Below are 26,409 nucleotides of genomic sequence, written 5' to 3'. Positions count from 1 at the left end.
AGAACCTCGAGTCAATGAGGAAATATGGGAGAAGGGGCTATAGAGAATGAACTTACTGCTGTCTGTGTGACAAAACTATGAAGAAGTAGTAATGGGGGGAGGGAGAAAAGGGGAGGAAAGTATTGTTTGAAAATGTATGAAGAAGGAAATTACCATGAACTGTAAAATTCAAATGATACAATAAAAAAATTTTAAAAACCATTTTGCGATGCTATGCAAATATGTGGAAAGTTTTTAAAGACTTGCATGTTGCACAATGATTCCTCAGCACGACACATGTGCTCAACACATTTATGAAAAAGGAAAAAGATGGTGAGTGGAAGATTGATGATTGAGGAGAAACAACAGAGGAAGAGGGTGATCTCTCTCTCTCTCTCTCTCTCATTGAGAAAAAATATCTTTGTACTGTTGTGAATCTTTATGCTTCCTGTGCCCTGCACTAACTTTAGGGTCTTGGCATTGCACCTCTTTAGATGCACATGGATAACTCTGATTAAACGCTCATTGCTCACTTTACAAAACAATTTTATCTTTTCAATGTCAGCTTCTGCAATGAGGAGTTTTCCTCCAACAGATCTGGGAGAACAGGAAAACTTTTCTCGCAGTTCCCTTTGAACAATCTGCACCCCAAGCGGAGCATTTTCCATCACCCCACCCCTTTTTATGTAAATCGTTGTGGTTTTACATATCCCCTCCCAGAGCCCTGCCTCTTTTAAGTACACCACTCTGAGCTGTCAGATACACTAAGAGGAGAGTTTGCTTCGTGAAATCTTGCTTTTTTTTTCCAGCTGCAACACTCGGCGGGAGGGTTGGTTTTGATCGTTGCAGATATTTTGTTTTTAACCCCAGTTATTGTGTAGAGCTACAACCACAAGGTTTGAGCTTCTGTTGAAAAAAAAGATGAGCATCGCTGAACACTCAGGAAGGGAGACCAGTGTTTGAACAGCTGTTTGGGAAACTGAAGGCTATTGCTGTTGTGCTGAAGTTTTCAGAATGGAAAGAAAATAACTTTGCAGCGTGATCTATACAATTATGTGTTTCTGAACCTGGGAACCTTAATCATGAGAAAGCCTGCAAGTTCCTGCTAGTGAAGCAAGGACAAGGTTTCATGTACAATTAGTGATTGTTACTCAACAGCCAGCTCCCTGCGTCCAATGAAGGGCAAACCTAATTTCACCAAAAGAAAAGACTTCAGTGACACATGGACCATGAACCAAGCCAGCCACAATCCCAGGACAAATGTTTACTTGTTCCACAGTCTGGAAAACAGAAAGAACAATGAGGATTACTATGATGGTAAGTAACCTTCCTTCCTTCCTTCCTTCCTTCCTTCCTTCCTTCCTTCCTTCCTTCCTTCCTTCCTTCCTTCCCAATGAACTAAGATTTTGTTTGGATAAGTCAAGTCTTTTGCTGTCCTGTTGCAATTATTTTGGCAATGGTGAGAGATTTTATAAGCAAAAATTCCAGTGGCATTGGTCCACATTCCAAAACATGGCTCCAGAACGATTCCATCCATGGCACAATGAGTATAATCCATCTGTCACTGGAGCTAATTTTTTTGCTATCAAGTCATAACTGATCTATGGCAACTCCGTAGGTTTTCAAGGCAGGAGACATTTGGAGGTGGATTGCCATTGCCTGCCTCTGTGTAGTGACCCTGGCATTTCTTGGTGGTCTCCCATCCAAATATTAACAGGGGCCGACCGGGCTTAGCTTCCAAATTCTGACAAGATCGGCTTATCCTGGGCTATCCAGGTCAGGGTACTGGAACTAAGAGCAACACTGAATCAGGATTGCACTAAATACCAACTATTGATAACTCTGGTAGTGGAAAGTGCCATCAAGGAACAGTTGGTTTATGGCAACCCCATAGGGTTTTCAAGACAAGAGACATTCAGAGACGGTTTGCTATTGCCTGTCTCTGTATAGCAATCCTGGAATTGGGGTGCTGTGTGGTTTCTGGGCTGTATGTTCTGCTATAACACGGCCATACAGCCCGGAAACCACACAGCACCCCAGTGATTCCGGCCGTGAAAGCCTTCGACAATACAACCCTGGAATTCTTTGGTGGTCTCTCACTCAAATACTAACCAGGGTTGACTCTCCCTAGCTTCCAAGACCTTATGATATCGGACTAGCTTGGCCCCTTCAGGTAAAGGCATTAATAACACCACATTGCTCGTATTTTGGTTTGTAAAAGGAATTCCAAGCTTCTTTTACTGCTGTTATCCAGATGTCAGATCTGGTCAAGTAACATTTTGCTTCTGGCTTCTTCAGATGTTCAGGAGGATTCAGAGATTGTGAAGGATTCAGCTAGACTTGTCCTTAATCGCTCTCTTTCACCCCCAATTTCCTGTGAAAGCGGGGTGGGGCGGGGTGGGGGAGGATGGGGAAGAAGGGAAGGCTCTAGATTTTTCAGAAAGAAAAAACAAATAGTGGAATAATTAGTTTACTTGATTTAAGTACACTGCTATGAGCATAATTCTTCCCTTTCCTCTCTCTATTCAAATGTAAACTTTATTACATCTAATCAAAAGTAACAGGAGGTATTTGAGCTTACGATTATAAATGGGATTGAAAAGGGATTTACTTTGGCTGAAGTGAGCAGTGAGGACATTACAAATCTTTGAAAAATCCTAACTTTGCGATTGCCCATTTGTTTATATATTTCTTTATGTACTGTTTGCCTTTCTACCAGGAAAGCACCATAATTATAAAAATCTGTCATAGGCCCCTTCTGTACATGCAGAATAATGCACTTTCAATCCACTTTACAGCTGTGCAGAATAGCTAAATCCACTTGCAAACAGTCGTGAAAGTGGGTTGAAAGTGCATTATTCTGCATGTGCGGAAGGGGCCAAAAGAACACATTATTAAAAATACAGACGATAACAGCAAACAATATTATATAATGAACCATCATGGTGTGGTGGTTAAGAGTGGGGGCTGTAATCTGAAGCACAGGGTTCAATTGCTCACTCCTCCACATGAAGCCTGCTGGGTGACCTTGGGCCAGTCACTAGTCTGAGAATTCTCTCGGCCCATGCAGTGGCAGGCAATGACAAACCACCTCTGAAGTCTCTTGCCTTGAAAACTCAACAGGGTCACCATAAATCAGTTGTGACTTGGCAGCACACCCCTTCACACCAGAGGTGGGATCCAACCAGTTCTCACCACTTCTCTAGAAGTGGTTACTAATTTTTTCTGAGTGCCGAGAAGGGGTTACTAAAGCAACCTCCCTGCCCAATAGGGACTGGAGGTGCGTTTGTGCGGTGGCGCCACTTTTTGAATCCCACCACCATCGGAACCTGTTATTAAAATGTTTGGATCCCACCACTGCTTCACACACATCTATCAACTAACATTTATAATCCCTGATCAAACCAACAGGTTTTTATTCAGCACCTGAGAGCCTGTGTGGTATAGTGGCTACGGTGTCTGACTAGGATCTGGGAGACACAGGTTCGAATCCATGCTCTGTCATGGAAGCTTAATGGGGGATCCTGAGCCAATCAACCACCCTCATAGGGTAGTTATTGTGAAGATAAAATGGAGGAAGGAAAAAACAATATTGAAAGTCACTTTAGGTCCCAGTGTTGGGAAAAGCAAAGAAAGAGTATCCGAATACAGTTTCTCATTAGTTGTTAATAACCACTAACATTTACAGAAGTTTTATTTTCTACCATGGAATGATTTGAGGGTGAGCATTCAGTGACTAGGAATAGCGCTCACCCAATCAGCTGCATGGTTGAGTGGTTTTTAAAGTTGAATCCCCTCCAATCAGAACATTGTGCTCTCCTCTGCCCATCTTTGGTTCTTCTATAAATTGCACATACAGTTGCATAAGTTACGCTATTTCTGGTAATTTTTCTGCAAGAAGATTTTTTTAAAAAATGGTAGACAGGAACTACTGGTGTTCCCTGAAATCATAGCAAAATATTCAGATTAAAGAAGCTTTGTTCTGCTTTCCCCTCCTTTTGCCATTGACTCTATTTTTGCTTTTCAAACAATGCTGTCTGGGAACTTCTGAAATTTAAACATACAGTAGTTCTCCAAAAGGTCCAAATCTCTTGGTTCCTGAGAAAGATTTAATTCATTTTCACTAAATCAGAAAAGAACTATTTAAAGGGCAGGTGGTGGGGACAGCGTGAAATAAAATCTTAAATTTCAGAACAACAGAAATTTATTTGTAAAGGATTTGTTTGGAAAGGTTTTATTAGATTTCTAGGCCACTCATTTCCAACAAGACCGCCTTGGAATGGCTTACAACATTTACAAGGCTCAGTATCACAACAATAAAACTATACATATATATACAATAAAACTATTAAACACACACAACAAAACAATAAAACTATAAAAAATAAAACTACAAAAACTATAAAAAATAAAACAACAACTACTATGTAGATGGTAGACATAGACAAAAATTTACAGAGTTTATTTTGTTTAAAGGCAAATAATTTTGATAAGAATGCTGTAATGTGTTTAATGATAATAATTCTTAAAGAGTTCAGTGTTTTCTGTATTACAATAATTAAGTTCATATCCAAATAAGCTAAGTCCTACCTTTGTAACTGAATGTGTGTTTTCCCCCAAGTAATACACTCGCTCTTTCCTATCCCTCAAATGGCAAAAAAATTGGTGGGGGGGGGGGGGGGAGAGAGAGAGAGAGAGAGAGAGAGAGATTTAAAACTAATTTCCAGATTAGGAACTAATTGATAATAATAAAAACCCAAACAGAGGAAGAAGAAAAGAAAGGGATGCCAGCCAGGATGAATTCCGTCACTGCCCTCAACTGTAGGTCTGGTGAAACAACTCAGTTTTACAGGACCTGCAGAAATGACGTGGGTTCCACAGGGCCCAGGTCTCAGTTGTGAGAGCATTCTGCCAGGGCAGAGCCAAAAAGGGTCTGGCTCTAGTTGAGGACACCCAGATTTGGACTGGGGATCATCAAAAAGTTGTTATTCGCTGGTCGCAGTGCTCTTTGCAGGGTGTATTTGGAGAGCCAATCCTGCAGCTATAAAGGACCGAAATCATTTAAGCCTGTTCTGTTTAGGGTTGTTCTGGTACCTACTGTTACTGTCTTGGACAGGGATGCAATCCAACCAGAAGAATTAGCAGATGCTTCTGTTGAATAGATTCATTCTCACAGGCGTTCTATGTACAGCATTTCCACCATCCTTAATAAACTATATTTACTGACACAGGGTAGGTTTTTTTAAATTATATAGCCAATGGGATCCAGTTTGCAAGCTATTCCACTCTGGCATTCCTATATGCACATTTCTGTAGGCTCTGAATGTAGCAGTTATGGGGTGCACAAATTTGCTTGTACTCCTGGAAGGCATGCAGCTGACTGCAGACTTGAGCCCAGCAGATACCATCTCTTACAGTTTTAACATATGTGCCTGGATCTCACCACTTGTCAGGATGGGGGGGGGGGGGGACTCTGAAGTTGCAGCCAGCAGTTCATGACCCATTCAAGTGGCTCTCACAAGTTCCAGAAAGCCAATCAGGCTGGCCAGAGAAGGTCACACCCCTGGGCAATGAGCCCCGGGCAATTGCTCCCCATGTGAAACCATACAATTTAACCATACAGACCTTCATTGAAGAAAGTAAATACTGGTAGTGGTGAATGCTGGGCTTTTCTGTTATTATGATGTTTTCCTTATGTTGTTTGTTCTTTAACCGTTTTGAATTTTATGGTTTTATTACTGTTCATATAACTGATGTGGTGCATATTGGCTTGAGCCATTCTCTTACCCTGCCCTACTATAAGCAAAGCATCTAATAAAGATAGAAGCTTTTAGAACTAAAATGGACTGGAGCCTTTACCCCTTAGCTGTCACAATAATATCGGTAATCCCATAGGTGCAAATAAGCAGGATGAAATTGTAGTGAATGTCGTCTGGAAAGTAAAAAACTGGGCTTATCAATTCAGACCCTGAGCAGCATCTAGAGTGTGTAATGCTCATAGGGAGCAATTCTAAACATATTTACTCAGAAGCAAGTCTCGTTATTCAATAGGGCTTGGCCTAGAAATATCTTTAGGATTGCAGCCAGGGGCGTACTGCCCAGGGGGACATATGAGTCAAATGTCCCAGGCTGCGGCCATTCAGTCATGGAAAATCGCCCCCCACCCCTCCTCCTTTCCTGATAACCTGGTGCAAAAAAAAAGTTGTTTGGTTGTGGTGGGGGAGGGCGGCCACCCATACTGGTGGGGGGGGGGGGCGGCACCCCTCAGGGAAGTTTTTTCCTTCCCGCGACTTGTACTTTCACTTCGGCGTTTTTCTAAACCACTTTCTACAAATGATTCTTTGCAAGTGGATTTTGCCATTCCGCACAGCTTCAAAGAGCACTGAAAGCAGTTTGAAAGTGCATTATTCTGCATGTGCAGAATGAGCCTAAGATTTTGCACCAGGCTACGTTTTTCCTAGACACGCCTCTGATTGCAGCCATACAGAGGCTGATATACCAATTAGTGCACTAGATTAAACTCTGCAATGGCTAGGTCCAAAACTCCACTCTGCCCTTAAGCTTGCTGAGAAGTGTTATCGTTTTCTCCAGGGGAACTAATTTCTGTAATCTGTTGTAATTCTGGGAGATCTCCAAGCCCCTCCTAGAAGTTCCACCATATTGTACATATTAAGTGGGACATATAGGTACAGCCGATCCACTTTTACACCTTAAAAGGCCACCAATTTGTCCCAGCGACAATGATGATTTTCAAATCTTTAAGGGAAATGTAAAATGTGCCACAGAAATGCTACATCTTCACCAAAATAAATTATTCAAACTTACAAGTAGCTACAATGTTTACAGCATGTTGAAGATATATTAACTTTACACTTTGGAGCCAATCTATCAGCAACTTATGATTTCTATTTCGGCGGCCTTGATTATTTAAACAATAAAACTTAACAACATGCACAATTGTCAGTCATCAAATCATTAATCATATTTTGGCTTAGGCTAACCAAACTCCGGTAGGTTTGGTCTTGGAAATCCTTCAATTAGGTCCAATACCTAAAAGTTAGAGAAGCATGTTAATAAAAAATATTTCAAAAAATTATTTCAAAAAATTATTTCAAAAATTGTTTAGACCAATCCCTTTCCGTCAGCCTAATCTGCTTCACAGGGTTCTATAGGCTTCAAAAGCCTATAGAAAATTAAAAGGTCAACTATTCTCTACCCTAATCACCGCAGCCAAGAAAACATGCTCCCCCCTGTATTTTTCTCTTCCATTTGAACAGGACCACTTGGCACACTACCTGTATTGTTTAATAAACCCTGCTCTGCTGAGATTTGCCATGAAACTGCTCAGCTAAGGTTTACTGTTATGCCTTCAGCCTTTGTTACATGTGCAGACTTTAACAAGCAAGAAAAGGCTAAAGATTGCGTCTTAATGTAATGATGGCCTGTTGAATCTCTGGCCCACCACTACTACATATTAATTGTTTCAAGATTCAAGGAAACAGATCCAATGCGTAAATTTTACTCCTTTACATTTTACCCGATCTCCCGACGGTTATTTGGACAACGCTATTTGCTGGACAATCCTGATCCTTTTCTCTAGCGATGATGCAGTGGACTTTCTCCTGGAGTCACTTTAAATGCCAGTAGATTTCCTTCACTTAACATTTATTTCCCCACCTGTACTGTATATGTTTTAATCAGTTTTTTACTATTGTTTGTAATGTTGGTCTATGCCAAAGGTCGAAGTTTTATTTACTCGACAGAAGGGTTGATTTGAGGATAGGAAGAACCATGTGTGCTTCTTGAAGGAAGGGATAAAAATGTGCTGGATAGATTCAAAAGTGCCTGCAGCTCAGGGTTTCCACATTCGGCTCAGTATTGGTGACAACTCTATTCACACAATGCTCTATATGTAGAAATGTCTGTGGCAGAAAAGAAAACGGGGAGGCAAGCAAACTGCCCATTGGCACATGACAGCCAAGCAAAGTTTTGGATAAGGAAGTTGTATTTTAGACAAGTTGAGATATTGTACAACAGCTTTTCATCTTCCTCGGCCTCGGCGTAGGTTTCCTACTCAACTCTTTGGTGCGCGCTCGCTTTCGAAGCTATGTTACAATAGGAAAATGTTTCCTCTCGGGAGTTCTTTTATGGACGGCATTATGGAATCTCTAATTTCTCCCTTTCCCCAAAGGTCAGCTTTCAAGATCGCAATGGAGCGTGAATGGCGGCCCAGAGGCGGTAAAAAAGCTCGCCTCCAGGCTGCCTATTTCTCTTTGATAGCGCCAAGCTGCATCGCGAAGCCAGCGCCGCTCCTTCGCCGCGCCGCTCGCTTGAAGTCGGGTGGTTTCCAGCTTTGAAGTTTTTTGGGCAGAAGCGGCGTACCAACTTGGGGCCGAGCTGTTTAACGACAGCCGACTTCGCTAACGCCTCTCCCCACCTGGTATCTTTGGCAATCCGTCAGGCATCGCCGGTACGTCGCGAGCCTGGGGACTCTATACGCTTCGCCCCATGCCGCTGGAGCATGCGTGCAGGCCAGGCTGTCCCCAGAGCCTTTGGCCCGACGCTGTAATTTACCGAGGCCCGGAATGACATAGGGCCGGTTATTGTGGCCGGGCGCTCGTTACCGCCGCCCGGCTTCCAGGACCGATTCGCGCGGACAGTCCCAGCCGCCGTTGGATCAGCGCCAAGAACGCCAATCCGCCGCCTCACTAGCCGATGCGAACTTGGCCAAAAGAGCGTTTACTGCAGGTCTCTCTGCCTCTTTAAATTTTAGCCAGTTTCATGAATATGGCGATTACTTTGATACAGACAAGTGGACACTGACCTAGCTATTTTGGAACATATGCAAATGTGATTTGCCATTTCTCAGTCCCATAGGTTGTGGGCTTGTAAGCCCCATAAAAAATTAGTTATTCTCAAATGTGTTTCGCTTGTAGAAATGAAGATGGTTGGGGCAAAAAAAAAGTGACAGGGCAATTGTAAAATTGTATATTGTGCCCAAAAGATTTTAGCCATATTACCTGGAAAGGGTGGCTTTCACGGTATGTATATCTTATATAAAGCATGTAAATTAGATTAGAAATTGAAACCATGGAGGACTGGAAATGGGTCACCATAGTGTTCACTTAAAGTAACTTGGTAGTGGGTACAGCTAAGTCATATTTTCCAGTTCCTTCTTTTTGGGAGGCAAATTCTAGTATTTGTTCTTATGATTAATAATGCCTGCTCCATTCATTATGGAGATAGACCAGGGGTCTGGTAACCCATGGCTCCTGGGAGTTGCATGGCGGCTCCTTCAGCCTTATACTGTGGCTCCACATGGCATGGGAGGTCGGAGGGTAAGGTGGCGGTTCCTCCAGCCCTCCAGAGCAGCCAAGGAAAGCAAGGTGAGTGGGAGGGCCAAACCGAGGCCTCCGCCTCCTGGCTCAGTAGATCTTGGGGCCATGGAAAACGTCCGTTCTGCTCTTTAAGCAAGGCTTGCTGACCCCCTGAGATAGACCGTTCTAATTTCAATTGACTTAGCAGGATGTAATTCTGGTTAGCATGGTACTGTAAATAACTAAATCTAATCTTTCTAAGTTTATGGCCTCTCTTGTGAATTTTAACCAGTTACAAGGCTGGTAGCACTGGTAAAAGAAGAGCCTCAAAAGAGCTTTGAATTAGTTGGGCAGCCTTGTTTCAGGATGTCAGTCCATTCCACTTCATAGGCCACATTCATCATTTTCAGAAAGTTCCAGTCCTACCCTGCTCTCCCCAATTTTTTAATTGAGATTCCAACTCTATATATTCCTTTTTTTTTTTGGTATATGAAGTAAACTACAGCAGAGTGACACTTGGCTGAGAAGTACATTGCCTAATGTTACTCATCTATGTTTCAAATTAGGCCAGCAATTTTATCAGTTCCCTATCAGCATGGCCAATTGGCCATGCTGGCAGGGGCTGATGGGAATTGTAGTTCCTGAACATCTGGAGAGCCGCAGGTTCCCTAGCCCTGCCTTACACAGTGATATGATAATTGCCTTCTCTAAAATAAAACACATTGTCTTTCTGCAGGTTTAGGCAAATCCATTTTTTAGCTCTAAGGCTTTAGTGATTCTTGGCAGTAATATAAGTGTTGGTAGAACAGGCTAAACGTATCTCATTACACAAAATTCCTTTACCTGCTGCATTGCAGGCTCTAAATAACTGTTAAACTTAGCAAAAAAACAAACAAACCCCAAGCTTTCTAGCGTCTTCTCAGTAAGATGAATGAGGATGAAAGAGACTCCTGCTATAATTGATGTGTGGGAATATTTCACCATTAAATTGCATGTTAAAATTGAAATTTTAATCTAATTTATTGTCATTCCTTATCAGAGTTAATAAGAAAAACTATTACACCAAACTATGCATGTCATATTCCTCTACCGAATATTCATGTGGGTTTTTAAAAAGTTCTGTTCTTCTTAACACATAAATTGTTACCATCTGCTGATGAGAATGGAAAAGAATCACTGGTGTATCTGAGGTGGGGCAAGCCAGGATGTGTGCCCTGGGCACCACTTGACTGGGGGTGCCCTGGCTACGTGTTTGAAAGGCAGGAAAGCGCTGTGTCTCCTCCTCCGGGCTGCTTCCCCTCTAGCCACCACCGCACACCACCACACGAGCTTCTGCCAAGCTTGATAGCCAGCAGCGCTCACACGGCCCACACCTGCCCAGCCACTGCCCCTTTCAAGCCTTGCACCTCACAGTCCCACCCTTGCCCCATCTCCATTGGCTTGTCCTCTCCATGTTCCATGTTCCATGTCTTTCTCATTCTGTTTTCTTGCTCATGTCTTCCTTCCTCTGTCTCTCTCCATGGTCTTTGCCTGTGGGGCTGAGCGCCACCCCTGTGCTCTACCATCACCACAAGTACTCTGGAGAAATGACCCAAGGTCATAAGAACATAAGAACTAGCCTGCTGGATCAGACCAGAGTCCATCTAGTCCAGCACTCTGCTACTCGCAGTGGCCCACCAGGTGCCTTTGGGAGCTCACATGCAGGATGTGAAAGCAATGGCCTTCTGTTGCTGCTGCTGCTCCTGAGCACCTGGTCTGCTAAGGCATTTTGCAATCAGAGATCAAGGAGGATCAAGATTGGTAGCCACAGATCGACTTCTCCTCCATAAATCTGTCCAAGCCCTTTTTAAAGCTAGTCTGTCAGGGTCATCCCAAAACAAATGCTGAGATTTTGAGCAGGTTGGCCTGGCCTTCCCATTCCAGTGGATCAGGGAGTCCGAAGCTTGGTTGGAGACAGTGGTCTGCCCTGCACTGGTTGAGTGGGATCAGGTGGGGGGGGGGGGCAAGGCCAGCCTTCTCCAATCCAGGATGGACAATCCAGGATGGACAAGCAAAGCCTGCATACAGCAGAAAAAGTGCCCTTTTGCTGGCTGTACCCCCATTAGCCCTTGCTTCTTCCCTTGCCTTCAGACTCTTCCACATTCCCGCCTGCCTGATCCTCTACTTCTTCCCCAAAGTGACACAGTGCACTTATTTTCTTTTGGCTTCTCTGAGTAACTACCCTTTCTTTGCTTTTTTCCCTTTCCCTATTCCAGGGGTCTGCAATTGGCCATGCAATTCCCTTTCCCTATTCCAGGGATCTCCAATTGGCCATGCTGGCAGGGGCTGATGGGAATTGTAGTTCATGGACATCTGGAAAGCCACAGGTTGCAGACCCCTGCCCTATTCTCTCTCATTTTTCAAAATTCCTTTCTTATTCTACTTTGCTTCTCTCTTCTTTGACATATTGTCATGGACTTCTCTCTCTCTCTCCCTCCCTCCCCCCTTTTTCTATTGGGTTCCTCCTTCCTCTCCTGATAGCTGGCAGGGCGGGTGGGTGAGGGTGAACGGGTGGGTGAAGAACGCAAATTTCCTCATCCCTTCCCACCTGGAGAAAGAATGTATTTCTCAGTGTATTCCTGTGGCTTCGCAGAATCACTGCATAGAGGCTCCCTGCCAGAGAGAGAACAAGGATTTTTTTTGAAGAGCCTCTCTCCCCTCTTGCAGCTGTCTCAGCTATACAGGCCAACCAAGATACCCCTCTGCTGGGGCAGACTGAGACATATATCGCCCAAGAGCAAGTAAAGGAGGGCACAGTTCCAATGCTTGCTTTGAGGGCCATTTTATGTAGATATTTAATTTTTTATAGTTTTCAGTTTTTTAAAGTTAATGGAGCCTGTGTTGTGTATTATATTTTGTATTTGTTGTTTGTTCCATCAGTTCCGGTTGTATGTTGTTGTAAAGTTATGTTGTGCACCGCCCAGAGCCCTCCGGGAGTAGGGCGGTATATAAAACTCAACAAACAAACAAACAAACAAACAAACAAATAAATAAAGGAATGTCAAAGAGCAGTCAAAGGAATGTCAAAGAGCAGTCAAAGGAATGTCAAAGAGCAGTCAACAGGCCACCTGAAACTCAGTTGATTTCTGAAGACCATGCATCAGCATGCAAAGGGTGAGGAAAAGTCTGTTCGCCCTACGGAGGAGATACTTAACATATGTAATCAGCTCTACTGAAATGAGTGTGATTTCCTTACAAGTGAATGAATACAAGGATGCACATTTTGGAAGCAGTGCAGTGGATTTGGAAGTGCCCTCACACTATATATATTCCAAAATATTTCTTGCCTCTCCAGCTCTGAAAATGCTAGCACTGTAGGCTTGCGGTGAAAGTCAGCTGTGAACAGTGCAGATTGCCTGGGACCTGTAATATCAAAAAGCTATTTTTCAGCTATCTTGTGAGTATTACATGTAACAAATAAAAACTGAGATTAAAAGAAGTATCTGTGGCCCTTTAAGGGAGAAGGGTGCATATGAATTCATCTTGTTGATACGCACATCTGTCATTGCTGTTGTAAAACCAAACGTTTGGCTTGAATCAAGGTTGAGGAATCTTTTGCCAGTTCTTTTAACTGTCAAGCGTCTGTATAATTTGTGAAAAATTCAAGGCAAGGTAGGGTTCTCAATAACTGCTTTAAAAATGCTGGTTTCCTGGTACATGGAACCAACTTTAGAACCAAATGGAATCAAAATAGGATAGGGATGAAAGCGACTAGAATCTAGAATATACTAACTTTTCAGACAATCACTAGTCTGGTTATTAAGCAAAAGACAAGGGTGTCCTTCTCAGCCAATTCATCAGCTATTCATTGGGTTAACAACCCCGCAAGGCTACTGCCAATGGAAGTACAAACTATTTGCGGCAAACAGAGGATGAAAACAGAACAGGGTGACTTTTTAGTGGTTACTGCTGGTCAGTATTGCCTTAAGAATTTTGGTTTCCTAGATGGCATCTGAAAGTAGGAGCCCTTTTGGGGCACCAAGTTTAGGAATAATTCTCCCAAATTTCAAGGCTTTCCTGTGACTCTCTAGTACAGTGGTGGCGAACCTATGGCACGGGTGCCAGAGGTGGCACTCAGAGCCCTCTCTGTGGGCACACGCAGAGTGCCCCCCACACACATCTAGGCTGGCTTGGGCCACTGGGCTTGATTATTAGCATTATTATTAGCATTAGCTAATTGATTATTAGCATTATTAGCATTAAACCTAAGACCTAGTTTTGGGGAAGCAGTGTAGGTAACCCTGTTAAGCGCTGTTAAACCCCACTAATTTTCATGCGAAGAACTAAAGTGCAATCCTTTACCTGGGAGTAAGCTCAGTTGCTGGCAATGGGGCTTGCTTCTGAGAAAACCCTCCTAGGGTCATGATTCACCCGTTGGAAGAGTTGCACGGCTGCTTCAAAGCAAAGCCACAGACTACCACCAAGCTTACTCCCGAGTAACGCGTGCCTCGGAGCCAACCGTTTTTTCTAAACTAAAACCTCAGTATTCAGGTTAAATTGCCAGGTTGGCACTTTGCGATAAATAAGCGGGTTTTGGGTTGCAATTTGGGCACTTGGCCTCGAAAAGGTTCGCCATCACTGCTCTAGTACCATAGTTGCACCATGCTGGGATGGGGTTGCAAGAGCTTGCAATGTTATGTTCTGGCACAGATATATATATAAAAGCAGAGGTAGTTGGGTCAGCTTTGTCAATTTCATATCAAACTAGTGATGTAATGTTAAGGTGAAGATTCACTGTGTCAGAAGTCAGCAGAAATAAACAATTGAGAATTGCTGTGCAGCTATAATTCAGCTGGAAAATGTTCCTGTTTCTTCAGGTAATGGTGCTACTGCAGTAGGTTTTGGCTTCCATTTTGTGTGGGTAGTCCTCAGTGGTAGAAATACTCAGACCTTTTTTGAATTGCAGCTTCAATGTTTCTGCACAGTAATTCTAGAGCACTTGTGCAAAAGAAAAAAACGGAGGGTGGTTCTGCATCACAGATGACATCCCACCATCATTACGAATAATACATTTTCAGTAGTAGCATGTGGAATAACTGCAGCTGAACAGACATGGGGGACAACAATGACAGGGGAATGAGCTCACATAGAACTTTTCCAAGATACAAGGTTTCACCATTGGGAAAATCTGTGGTCAGTTGTGAATGCAGAAAGGGTTGACATCTGGAACACATTGCAGTCAAGGAAAAAGTCACATGACTGCATGGGCCACCATGCTGTGAGTTTTGAACTTCACAAACATAATAGTAATTGCTGGGCAGGGTTAGCAGGGATCCTTGCATTAAATAATTATATATATTACACACAAGAATCCCTTGCTAAATGGAGGCCATTTTAAGGACAACTTGGCAAGAGAAGGCAGCAGGACCACCAATTCCTCATTAAAAAGGAGTTGGCACCCTTGTGCCCGCAAACTATGGCCCCTTCCGCACACGCAAAATAATGTGTTTTCAAACCACTTTCACAAAAGTTTGCAAGTGGATGTTGCCATTCCGCACAGCTTCAAAGAGCATTGAAAGCAGTTTGAAAGTGCATTATTCTGCATGTGTGGAATGAGCCTTTGTTAAGGTAAATGTTGGCTAAGCAAAGTCTGATACTATCCCAGTATGTACCAGTTCATCCTACAGAAAAAGACAACTTACTTTTTAAAAAAGCAGATGGAAGAGTACTATGATTTGTGTCTTTTCTGGGCATCTGTTTTTCTTTTTCTGACGATCATTTCATCCCTCCACCCATCTATACCACCTTTTGGCAGAAAAGAATCACTCACAACTCACACTAAACAAATAAATGAACATAAAACCAACATAAAAGATCTTCCAAAACTCGAGACTACCATGTGCAAAATACTACTCAGCTCAGGCCTTTCAAACTTAAACAAAAATATTTTAAACAGCTGTCTAAAATAAACCAGTCAAGGGACGTTTCCTAATGGGCCTCTTTGGGCAGAGAGTTTCACTGTGAGAGTATTGCTACAGGCCGTTCCTTCTAAGGGGGGAAAAAAAGTTGAGAATACACACTTAAATATAAAGATAGTCTGAAAAGAACAGGCTCGTTTTATTTTCCTAATGCCTCAAGAAAATGGCGCTGCAGCCCCAGGAGTTTATGGGATTGGCAAAAAAAGAAAGGGAAAAACAGAGTCCCAGTTTGCAGGGTTTTTTTTTTTAACGCGGAGGGCAGATAGATTCATTGCAGTCTTCCCTTGGCACTGTTCAAACAGCCAGAAGCAGCCCATTTGTCAGGCTTCTGTGGTGTCTTTTCCAGTAACTTCTTCCACTCAATGGCGAAACTGCTCTGGACTGGAGCAACCCAGTCTTATCCAGTTATTGCTAAAGCAGCCTGTCACAGCATGTGTCCCACTGCTGCTTAGGAGGAGGGGGAGGATACAGGATGGCCTGTGGCATCCATCCCCCCCCCCCCGTTTTTATCTGTCTCCTCCATTCACTCTGTGTCCTCAGAGGCTTCACGTGGGAATTTAATCTGGGCTGCCTTTTTAAGGGACCATGTATCTGAGCTTCTGTGCCTGTTAACCTCTGCTGAGAGGAGGGAAAAAATACCATGGCTTGGATCTAGTCAACTATGTCACTCAGTATTTCTCAATTCTCCTCCTTCCCACTGGCTTTTGTTGAAGTACATCTCATGTTTCCTAACCGAGCCACTTTGGGAGAACAAAGAGGTCCTCAACACTGTTTTCGGCAATGAAAATACGGGTTTTGATCCAACCCCGTGCACTTCTTGAAGCCAAAGGATTTCGAGTCTGGCCCAGAAAATACCCCTCACAGAACAGATTTAACAGATTTTTCCTTAGCTAGGCTCCAAATGCTCAAGGCGAAACAGGGATATTTTTCTGGGGGGAATCATCAGCATTGGGACCAGGTTTTGGCCAGTGTGGGTGTAGGAACACGTCTTCCAAAAAAAACAGCACTCTGTGCATAGATACCGAAACAAAAATTACAGATTTTTTGAAACTGACCAGCCGGGTTGGTGTCTGTTTGGCATATCCTGTGATATGTCACACAAAGAAAACTCCCTTGTTTCCACCTTGCAACACTATGGCCCCTTCCGCACATGCAGAATAATGCACTTTCAGTCCACTTTCACAATTGTTTGCTAGTGGATTTTGCTATTCCTCACAGTGCATTGAAAGTGGATTGAACGTGCATTATTCTGCATGTGCAGAAGGGGCAGTGGTGGGATCCAAAAATTTTAGTAACAGATTCCCATGGTGGTGGGATTCAAACTGTGGCGTAGTGCCAATGGGGCTGGGCGGGGCACGACGGGGGGGCATGGCCTTCGGCATTCGAGGAGGCCCGAGGACATTGCTGGGCAGGGCTGTGGCAAGGACGCAGCCACTGCGCCGGTCCTTGGGCGGGAAACGAATGCACGCAGGTGCAGGCTGCCATGCACACCGGTGCACCTCTCCTGCTAGACTGCTTCAAGTTCTGCGCACTACTGCTGAGAGGAGGGGCGTAACTAAGGCAAAAATCACGTGGCAAAATCACCAATTAGTAACCCCCTCTCGGCACACACAAATAATTAGTAACTTACTCTCGGGAACCTGTGAGAACCTGCTGGATCCCACCTCTGAGAAAGGGCCTATGTGTCTGTGTTGTCCTCATTCCTCCCTTGTAACCCCCCCCCCCTATTTGCTGAAAGAAATTTACCTCAACTTGCAACCGCTGTTATAGGTCAAATGGTCTGACAGTACTGAAATTATTATTTCATTGCTCTTTCCCACAGTAGTCCAGATGGTCCCTTTGCAAAATAGAGTTGTTTTGATTTGCACTATTTTTCTGCAGTGTTATAACTCTATACAGCCGTTGGCTATTCTGTGCTGAACTTCCACATTTTTTAGGACATGCTTTAAAAAGGTTACACTGTGTCCATCTGAAATGGAGCCACTGCTGAGGTAAAATTATTTAGGAACTGCCTGTTTTAGAGAATATAGTCAGTTTAGAGTTCCTTTCACAATGTCTCGTAGTTCAGAAATTTCCCTCGCTGTCTCGGTTTTTCCTGTCATGTACAGTTAAACGCATTATACGTAACAAGGGACATCAGTGATCAAGACCGTACAAGGCTTGCTTTTCATTTCTTCAAATTAAAGGCTAACTCCACAAGGCTTTTTTTTAAAGATTTAAAAAGATGGCATTGGGGGAAGGGAATGTCCAGATTTTCTTTTGCTCTGTTTCTGCAATCTAAATCCTGCCCCCGCTCCCATCAGTTAGCTCCAACGACTGAAAGTGGCAGGAACAGATATACATGGTTAAGCATCCACTGTGATTTTGTTTCCCGCTAATGCTTCCATCTTACCCTCCGAATCTGCTGAAGAGGGTTGCGTTCCAAACAATTCAGGGGTTCTTCCTTTCTCTAGTCTGTCCTCACAACAACCCAGCGAGGTAGCTTCAGCTGAAAGATAGTGGCTGGCCAAAAGTCACATGATGAGTTTTGAAGCCTGAGCTGTATTGTCTGCACCTCTGTGCCTCATACCCAATATGAGTTGACATCACTCTTCTTGCTTTGTACCCAAGAAGAGACATACAGTTCTTTGGGAAAACTTTTTCTGTATTTTTTAAAAAATCTAGGTTATTGATAATTCTTTCCCACCCATTTTCAGTTCTATTTCAAAGAAGGCACTGGTGTTTTGCAATTAACAACACTTGGCGTTTATTATTATTATTTGTCCAATAATAGAAGGGTAAATTTTACTGTTTTTTATGTGCCATATATCCCAATCTTCTGATTTGTCAGTCATCCAACCCTCCCTCCCTCCATTCCTCCATTCCTTCTCTATTGCAACATTTTCCCCTCCCATTCCCTAGTTCTGGCATAGGAGATCTGTGACTCTTGCCAGCTTCCAACAGCTTTCCTGTTTCAGTAAACAGTAATTCATAATAGCTGACAGCACTGAACGCCAATCTGTTTCTCACATTCTTTCTTCTCTTCTTCTTTTTATTTCTTTCTTAATGCACTGTGTTTCAAAGTGTGTAAGACTGTAAACGTTTTAAAATCTTTTTAAAGGTTTTGAGGCTTTCCACAACAAGATGGGTGGGTCAGATATTTGAATGTCAGACTTACGAAAGGAGATGGGAGGAAGGAAATTAGGAAATGCCAGTGTTCTCCATGAAAAATCCTTTTAAATGTGTCCCTATAATAACAGTCTGACATACGGCAAATACTACTTGATATATTTACCTCCATGCCATACAGTTTAAGCTCATTTACATTAAGTCTCCAGAAAAGGAACAGAGCATTTTTCACCAGGTCAGTTGGCAATCCCATGTATAAAAATATGTTAAATTTGTTTTCATTCAGGGCTGGCATGTGTGTGTGTGTGTGTGTGTGTGTGTGTGTGTGTGTGTGTGTGTGTGTGTGTGTGTGTGTGATTTTGTTGGCTTTAGAGCACCAGGAACCACCTTTTAATTTTTCCTGTGCATTTGGCAAGCCAGTTTCCAATAGTCTTATTTCTTGCTGAATATTTTCCTTGCTGGTTTTAAATTAAAATATTTCTCTCTGCTGGCTTTCAAGGTAGAGCACTGACACTTTTACGCACAATTTCTGCTCCTTTTTCATGCCTGATTTTAATGATCTTATTGACATTCTTATTTATTTTTTATTTTGTTTTAACAGAGGTTTAAGTTGCATTGGCAGTGTTGGGTAGGAATCTTGCAAATTCTGAATGGGGGTGTGTGGGAGGTGGAATCACTAAACCTCTAAAGTCACAGTTTTAAACATAAAGATGAGGCAAAAAGGGAAAAAAATATTTTTAAACTAGAAGAGTACTGCTGCCCTCTGCTGATTTTGGATTGCATCTGAATATCATGAACTGTTTATGGCTACTAAAAACAAAGATTTTCTTTTAGCTAGTGGTGATGGATTGTGGTTTGGGTGTGGAAATGTGAGAGTCTTCCTATTGTTATTGAGAATATTAAACAAGTGATAATTCACAAGTTCAAAAGGTTTAAGATTTCACAAGGGAAGATCTGTATGTGTATGGATCTCTACAGCATGGATTGCAAAATCTTAGTAGATTTAGTTAATTACATCAAAATTTGGCAGGAAGTATATTTATGTCTGTGCTGGTCAGGGAGTAAGGGTGAGCTTCCTTATTTCTGCCCGCCCCCCCTCCAAATTTCAGCAGGTCTTTTATCACTAGGCAGGGAGAAGAGAATGGAAGTTTATTGTTCAGCAGACATTGGGTGAAAAGTATAAGAGCTTTTCAGATTTTTAATTGTGTACACTAGGAACTACCAACCACACATACTGCTAGTTACCTGGAAATACATTTCTGGAAAATCACTAGAAATGAAGCTTTCAGCTAACCAGCACAGGAAAGAAAATCCATCAAAGAAAATTTTAGGGATTTTTTAAAACGCCTAAAGCAGATCTGTTCATTGTATTTTCTTGTATCTTCTAGTAGATGCATGGGCTACTCTACAGCAGTGAATTAGCTACCTATAGCAGACCCCTATAGCCAGGTTCCTCTACTCTACAGCAGTGAATTAGCTACCTATAGCAGAACCTTATAACCAGGTTGCCCTACTCTACAGCAGTGAATTAGCTACCTATAGCAGAACCTTGTAGTCAGGTTGCCCTTATCTCCAGCAGTGAATTAGCTACCTGTTGGAGAACCCTGTAACAAAGCATGTCCGATTATGACCATCAGCCCCTGCCTCTCAATAGGGGGGTAATGGGAAAATAGGTAGCCCATAGAAATGACATCACTGCATCGTGGGATGTTGCAGGATTGCTTTTTATGCATCTCATCACCCCTGACTCTATGTGCCTTTGGATGCAGTGATGTCTCTTCCAGTTATACAGCTGAGAGTGATGTTACAGCTTCCTGGGATGCTGTTTATCTAAGTAGTGCTCAGTCTCCCAGGATTCCTGGCTTTAGCTTGGCAACCCAACTGCACTAAATATTGTTTTGTTACAAGTAAAGGACCTGCAAGGAATAATCAGAACCAGGACCAAGAGTAATGACCAGGCAATCATCTACCCCTGACTTGCATGACTCCTTCAGGCCCAGCTGCTTGTTACTGTTGCTTTATATGTTGGAAACCCCCTCAACCTGTGAGGAGAATGGCAGCATACAAATTAAGTAAACAAACAAACAGGAGCCACCCCATAAAAAACAGTGTGGGGCAATGTTTCGAATTTCAGGCTAAGATCTGGTTCAAGTCTCCATTCTCTCACTGAAGCTCAAAGAGTGACCTTGTGGAATTTGCACATTTGCAGCCTAACCTTTTTTCTGAAAACCTAGAACATTTTTCAGGTTTGCAGAAAGATCGGTCTTGTCTTGTCCATGGCTCCAGTCTCTGAATTTAAGTATCCACAGATCTGACCACATTGAGAGTTAGATATGTTAATGATCATTTTGTCCTGCTTTTCAGCCAAAATTGGCTCACAGGAGTCAAAACCCGTGCCAAGGACAACTAAAATGTACTATAAATGTTTTGGGGGAAGACTCCCAAGCTGAGCAAGGATCCAGACTCAATGAATGGGTGTCTGGCTGGTTTTTGCCCTCTGTCTGATGGCCCCATTGATAGTAGCTGCAAAAAGGAAGTAGAGAGGCTGTCCTTGGGAACTGGATCTAGGCAGAGGAGTTCATTCACAAATTAAAGGCATCTCTCTACATAGAACTGTATTATTAATTTCACATTTGTATAGCTTGTTTTATGAGAATTGAAAATATTTGATAGCTGAGCCTGTGTAATACAAATATTTTAATACCTATATTTATTTGCCTTGGCAAATATATACACATGCTCATAAACAGTGACAAAACATAAGGTGAAAATATATATTGGGAATATTTAAAAACCTACAAAGGATGTGTCCACTCTGTATTTAGCAGCTGATTAAGCCATTCAAAATGTTCTAACATAAACACGTCTGCTAGTTAAGCCAAGATCAATACTCTACTCTCTAAAGTTTCTTAGTTGAATGTGTGGTGAATCAATGAATATTTTAAGTTGTTGCTCTTGAGGGATGCCTCATATAAATTATACGAGTCTTGTGGGATGGCTCTATAATTTACACCTTTGTGGAGTATAATCAACTTGACCTGCAATTTTAAAACATGTGATTGAATTATCAATACCCACCCCAGCACACACACTTCTGCCTCTATGCAGTTTCAGGACTCAGGGGAAATGGTTAGTTATTTTTTTCTCTTTAAATAATTACACACACAAACAATACTTTGTTTAAATTTCACACTTTTTAATATCAAGCTTTCTTCTTCTTTTAGACAAATCACTGATTGCACAGCCTATATTTGTTTTCAAGAAGAAAGATCGACCTTGCAAGGTACTTGCTCTGGATCCAAGCATTTCGAATGTTAAAACTTGGGGTTATAAAGTATTTCACCAAGGTCTTCTCTGAAATTACTGGAAGAGTTAAGAACATAAGGACATAAGAACAAGCCAGCTGGATCAGACCAGAGTCCATCTAGTCCAGATCTCTGCTACTCGCAGTGGCCCACCAGGTGCCTTTGGGAGCTCACATGCAGGATGTGAAAGCAATGGCCTTCTGCGGCTGTTGCTCCCGAGCACCTGGACTGTTAAGGCATTTGCAATCTCAGATCAAAGAGGGATCAGATTTCAGGCCAGGGAGTATGGCGTGTTCTAGTAGCATTTTCCTGAAAGGCTTCGCATCTGTGGCTGGCAGCCAGCCACAGATGCAGGCGAAACGTCAGGAGAGAATGCTGCTAGAACACGGCCATACAGCCCGGAAACCACACAGCACCCAAGTGATTCCGGCCGTGAAAGCCTTCGACAGGATCAAGATTGGTAGCCATAAATCGACTTCTCCTCCATAAATCTGTCCAAGCTGCTTTTAAAGCTATCCAGGTTAGTGGCCATCACAACCTCCTGTGGCAGCATATTCCAAACACCAATCACACGTTGCGTGAAGAAGTGTTTCCTTTTATTAGTCCTAATTCTTCCCCCCAGCATTTTCAATGGATGCCCCCGGTTCTAGTATTGTGAGAAAGAGAGAAAAATTTCTCTCTGTCAACATTTTCTACCCCATGCATAATTTTATAGACTTATAGACTTTTATAGACTTACAGTCATATCCCCCTCAGACGTCTCCTCTCCAAACTAAAGAGTCCCAAACGCTGCAGCCTCTCCTCATAAGGAAGGTGCTCCAGTCCCTCAATCATCCTCGTTGCCCTTCTCTGCACTTTTTCTATCTCTTCAATATCCTTTTTGAGATGTGGCGACCAGATCTGAACACAGTACTCTACGTGCGGTTGCACCACTGTTTTATATAAGGGCATGACAATCTTTGCAGTTTTATTCTCAATTCCTTTCCTAATTATCCCCAGCACAGAGTTTGCCTTTTTCACAGCTGCCATGCATTGAGTTGACATTCCCATGGAACTATCAACTAAGACGCCCAAATCCCTTTCCTGGTCTGTGACTGATAGCACTGACCCCTGTAGTGTGACTGATAGCACTGACCCCTGTAGTTCTTCAGTTTAGAGTTGGAAGGACTATTCCCTAACTGATCTAGGCAGTATAAATATATGAATAATATGGGAGGGTATTTCCATTGACATTAAGAATGATGATGGTTTCATTACAATTGCAAAAAAAGGAGGGATATTTCAGCTTGTGTTCTGCTATGAAATTGGAAGTTGTAGTCCCCGAACCTATGACTGATATCCAACAGTGGGAACCCCTAAAAATAATTGCTACCTGGAAACTTTCAAACTTTGATTAACTATTGCTTCTATTTGTATAGAGATCTGCAGAAGACTATGAATGCAAGACTGAAAATGGTAATCTTTTTTTTTACACATACCACATGTGTATGTATTTTATTTCAAAATGCAGCAAACTGTGTAAAGGTCCAATGTTATGCATTTATTTATTTGTTTGTTTAAAACATTTTTAGCTGCTTTTCTGCTTTGTAGAACCCAAGGCAGCTTACAATATAAATAAAACCAATAGCTATGAAAACAACTAAAAACCACAATTTAAAATTTCCCGTTAGGACTGAATAAATAAAAAGTGCTGTCCGAAATAAAATTATCTTCTACTGCCCTGGGGGTTGCTCTATAATTATAGGGCTGCCACCAAAACAGCCATCTCTTCGGTGCCCGCTAGACAAGCTCCTTTGGTTGGTGGAACAGTCAAAGTGGCATAGATCAAATAAATTGTAACAGTTAAAAGCGATTTTCACTTATTGTTGAAATGAATAGATTGTTATGCATAATGACATGCTATGATTTTCCCCCTTACAGTTTTCATTGGTTGTTCCAGAAAACGGGCAAGAGCTTCCACATTTTCTTTTCAAACATCTACTTCCTCATCTTACAGAGGTATGAATTGATACTTTTTCCCCTTTCCTTTGCAGCATTTCTGTATGTCAGGATAAACTTAATTCTGACCAAGTGTGGCTCAGGGCCAAACTATGCATTATGGTGGCCACAGGTCCTCATGGTTTTTTCAGTACTTGAAATGTCATAAGTGTGGGAGACAATATTGCTTGGAGTTTCCAAAGCACGAGTTCTAAATTTTCCTTAAAATTGTGTCAGCGGCCAGGGGTTGAACTATAATATGTAGTCTGACTCTTAGAAAAGCTGGTATCCACTCAGTGGGATTAAACCAGAGTTGTAGAAAGGAGGAAAGCGCCTGGTGCACCAAAGTAAGGCCCTCAACCCCCACTCCCGCCTCGGGAACTCCCCTGCCCCGAACGCGGCCACCGCCACTGCCACTGCCATGCGCCCTGCGCCACTGCCCTCGGGCCCTCGCCACGCCCCCACAGGGGTGCGCCCCCGGTGCGTCACACGCCCCCCATCCCCTTGGAGCTATGCCTCAGTGAACTGTTGATTTTATTTTGATTTTGCTGTCAAGCCACAACTGACTTATGGTGACCCCATAGCGTTCTCAAGGCAAAAGACATTCAGAGGTGGTTTGCCATTGCCTTTTTCCATATCATGACCCTGGTATTCCTTGGAGGACTCCCATCCAAATACTAACCTGGGTCAGGGCTAAAAACCTATGCAGGTGAGAAAGTACATCCTCCATGAACTTGACTAATCGACTATTAATGTCAGTTAAACTAGTGGCTGTCACTCAATCCACCAGCTTGCTGAATTGAAATGTAAAACTAGGCTTTATTGTCTTAACTAGAAGCTTGAGAGATCTGGTACTTTTCTTAGCCCCTACAGATGTGAAATGGCTTGCACAATATTTGCTCTGAATAATATTTGAATGGACATTGCGGGTATCTTGTATACTTTGAGATTTTGCAAGGAAATTCCACAAGATATATCAAAACATCTGGCTGGCCACAGTGGGAAACTGTGCTTAGATTTGGTCAAGGTGACCAGACATCCCGCTTTTGGGGGGACAGTCCTGCCTTAAACCAATTTGTCCTGCATCCCGCGGCATTTTTTAACTGTCCCAATTTTTGGAAGGCTGCTGCACTGCCTTCTGGGGTGCTCCCCTTTTCCTGCCAGGGAGCGCCCCAGAAGGCAGTGCGGCAGCCTCCCGCGCTGCCGCACTGCCTTCTGGGGCGCTCCCGTTTCCCGCCCTGTCACAGGGCAGGAAACCGGGGAGCGTCCCAAAAGGCAGTGCGCTCCTGCAGGTGCACACACGCCTGGGTCCCGGTTTAAAAAGGTGAAAATCTGGCCCCTTAGATTTGGTATATAGATGGTTTGATCCAGTAGGGCTCTTCTAATATCATAGGATGTCAGCCATTTTGCATTTTATTGCTCTAGACTTAAAACAGCCGTTGTCTCAAAGTGCGGTTTAAAAACAGACTCAGAGGTTATTTTTATTCTGCAGGGTCTTGGAGCTGCCCCAGTGTACTGCTTTGGAATATTTGATGAGCAAAATGTACTCTCAGAAAGGAATCTCTCCAGTCACAAATGTCCTCTACTGTCCTTAGGGGCCCTTACAGAAACTATGCCATACAAACTGAGGCGCTGCGTTTGTGTAGCTGATCTGTGAAAGATTCTGCTTGTTCCATTGCCCTATTCACAGAAAGGCCAAAAACAAGTCTTTAACTCCCACTTCCTTTTGACTTTTTGTGAAGCTGGCAGAAAACTGAGCATTTACTGGAGAACAAAGACATGTCCTGTTGGAGAAAAAGTAGCATAATTTGTTTTGGCAGTGATCAAGACAACATTACATTTTTATTGATATGGTAAATTGATCTAGGGGTGGCTCTATACTTGTTTTGAAGATGGTTCAGTAAGGTTTTTTTTAAAAAAAAATTGTTGACCCATATTCTTGCTTCAGTTGTGAGGAAATAATATGTAAAAATGGTTTGAGTTGAATCTGTTCCAAGATGGAGCTATTATTAGCGTAAGATATTAAATACATCTTCATCCTCAGAGACCTGAGAACAATTTGAAAAAAGGGGTGCTGCATGGGGTATGCACACTTTCCCTACATTCAGGTCTGTGAACAGATCTCTGTATTAGTTTTTTAAAGGTATATTTGGTTGAATAGAAATGACTATAGCATAAAATAAATTGTGTGTGCGCGTGCGTGTGTGTGTGTGTAAACTGGGGGATGAGATTATTTCTCTTGGGGTCAAAACAAATGAGATGAGTGGAGATCGGTGATTGATCGGATCTTCCAAATGTGTTAGATTCAGTGATTCATGAAACGCAAACTCACTAAACCTAGGGTAGATAAACTCTAGTTTGGCCTGGAGTCAGGGGCGTAACGAGGCAGCCCTGGGCAAACTGTATCCCTGGGCAAAACCTGAGTTGGATGCCCCCCCCATGGGCGGTCACTCCACCACAACCAAATTTCTTTTTGCACCAGGACATTGGTGCCTGCAGGGGGTGCATTTTTAGACATATCAGCACCAAAATTTCAGCATATCATCAGAAGACTGTCCTTATGCTTCTACCCATGTTTGGTGAGGTTTGGTTCAAGGAGTCCAAAGTTATGGACTCCCAAAGGGGGTGCTCCATCCCCCATTGTTTCCAATGGGAGCTAATAGGAGATGGGGGCTACAGTTTTGAGGGTCCATAACTTTGGCCCCCCTGAACCAAACTGCACCAAACTTGGGGGGTGCCATCATCTCCAGATGATACCCTGAAATT

The 26,409-nt window shown here is 42.8% G+C and overlaps 1 protein-coding gene across 2 annotated transcripts in view; it reads left to right on the top strand.

Moving 5' to 3' along the window:
- The first annotated feature begins 762 nt into the window (after window positions 1-762).
- The window catches only part of RANBP3L (RAN binding protein 3 like), a 46,652-nt gene continuing 21,005 nt past the window's right edge, over window positions 763-26,409 (top strand). For both annotated transcript variants that reach the window (XR_007244997.1, XM_048502725.1), the window contains exons 1-4: window positions 763-1,296; window positions 21,586-21,644; window positions 23,085-23,121; window positions 23,587-23,664. Coding sequence is in view for 1 of the 2 variants with exons in the window: in XM_048502725.1 (XP_048358682.1) it covers window positions 1,155-1,296; window positions 21,586-21,644; window positions 23,085-23,121; window positions 23,587-23,664 (316 nt within the window). In the remaining variant the exon portion in view is untranslated. The remainder of the gene's footprint in view (window positions 1,297-21,585; window positions 21,645-23,084; window positions 23,122-23,586; window positions 23,665-26,409) is intronic.

This window comes from Sphaerodactylus townsendi, linkage group LG07 (genome assembly GCF_021028975.2).
Source record: "Sphaerodactylus townsendi isolate TG3544 linkage group LG07, MPM_Stown_v2.3, whole genome shotgun sequence".
In the NCBI taxonomy this organism is placed as follows: domain Eukaryota; kingdom Metazoa; phylum Chordata; class Lepidosauria; order Squamata; family Sphaerodactylidae; genus Sphaerodactylus; species Sphaerodactylus townsendi.
Note: the sequence above shows the minus strand (reverse complement) of the source record. Positions and strands in the feature narration are given on the sequence as shown.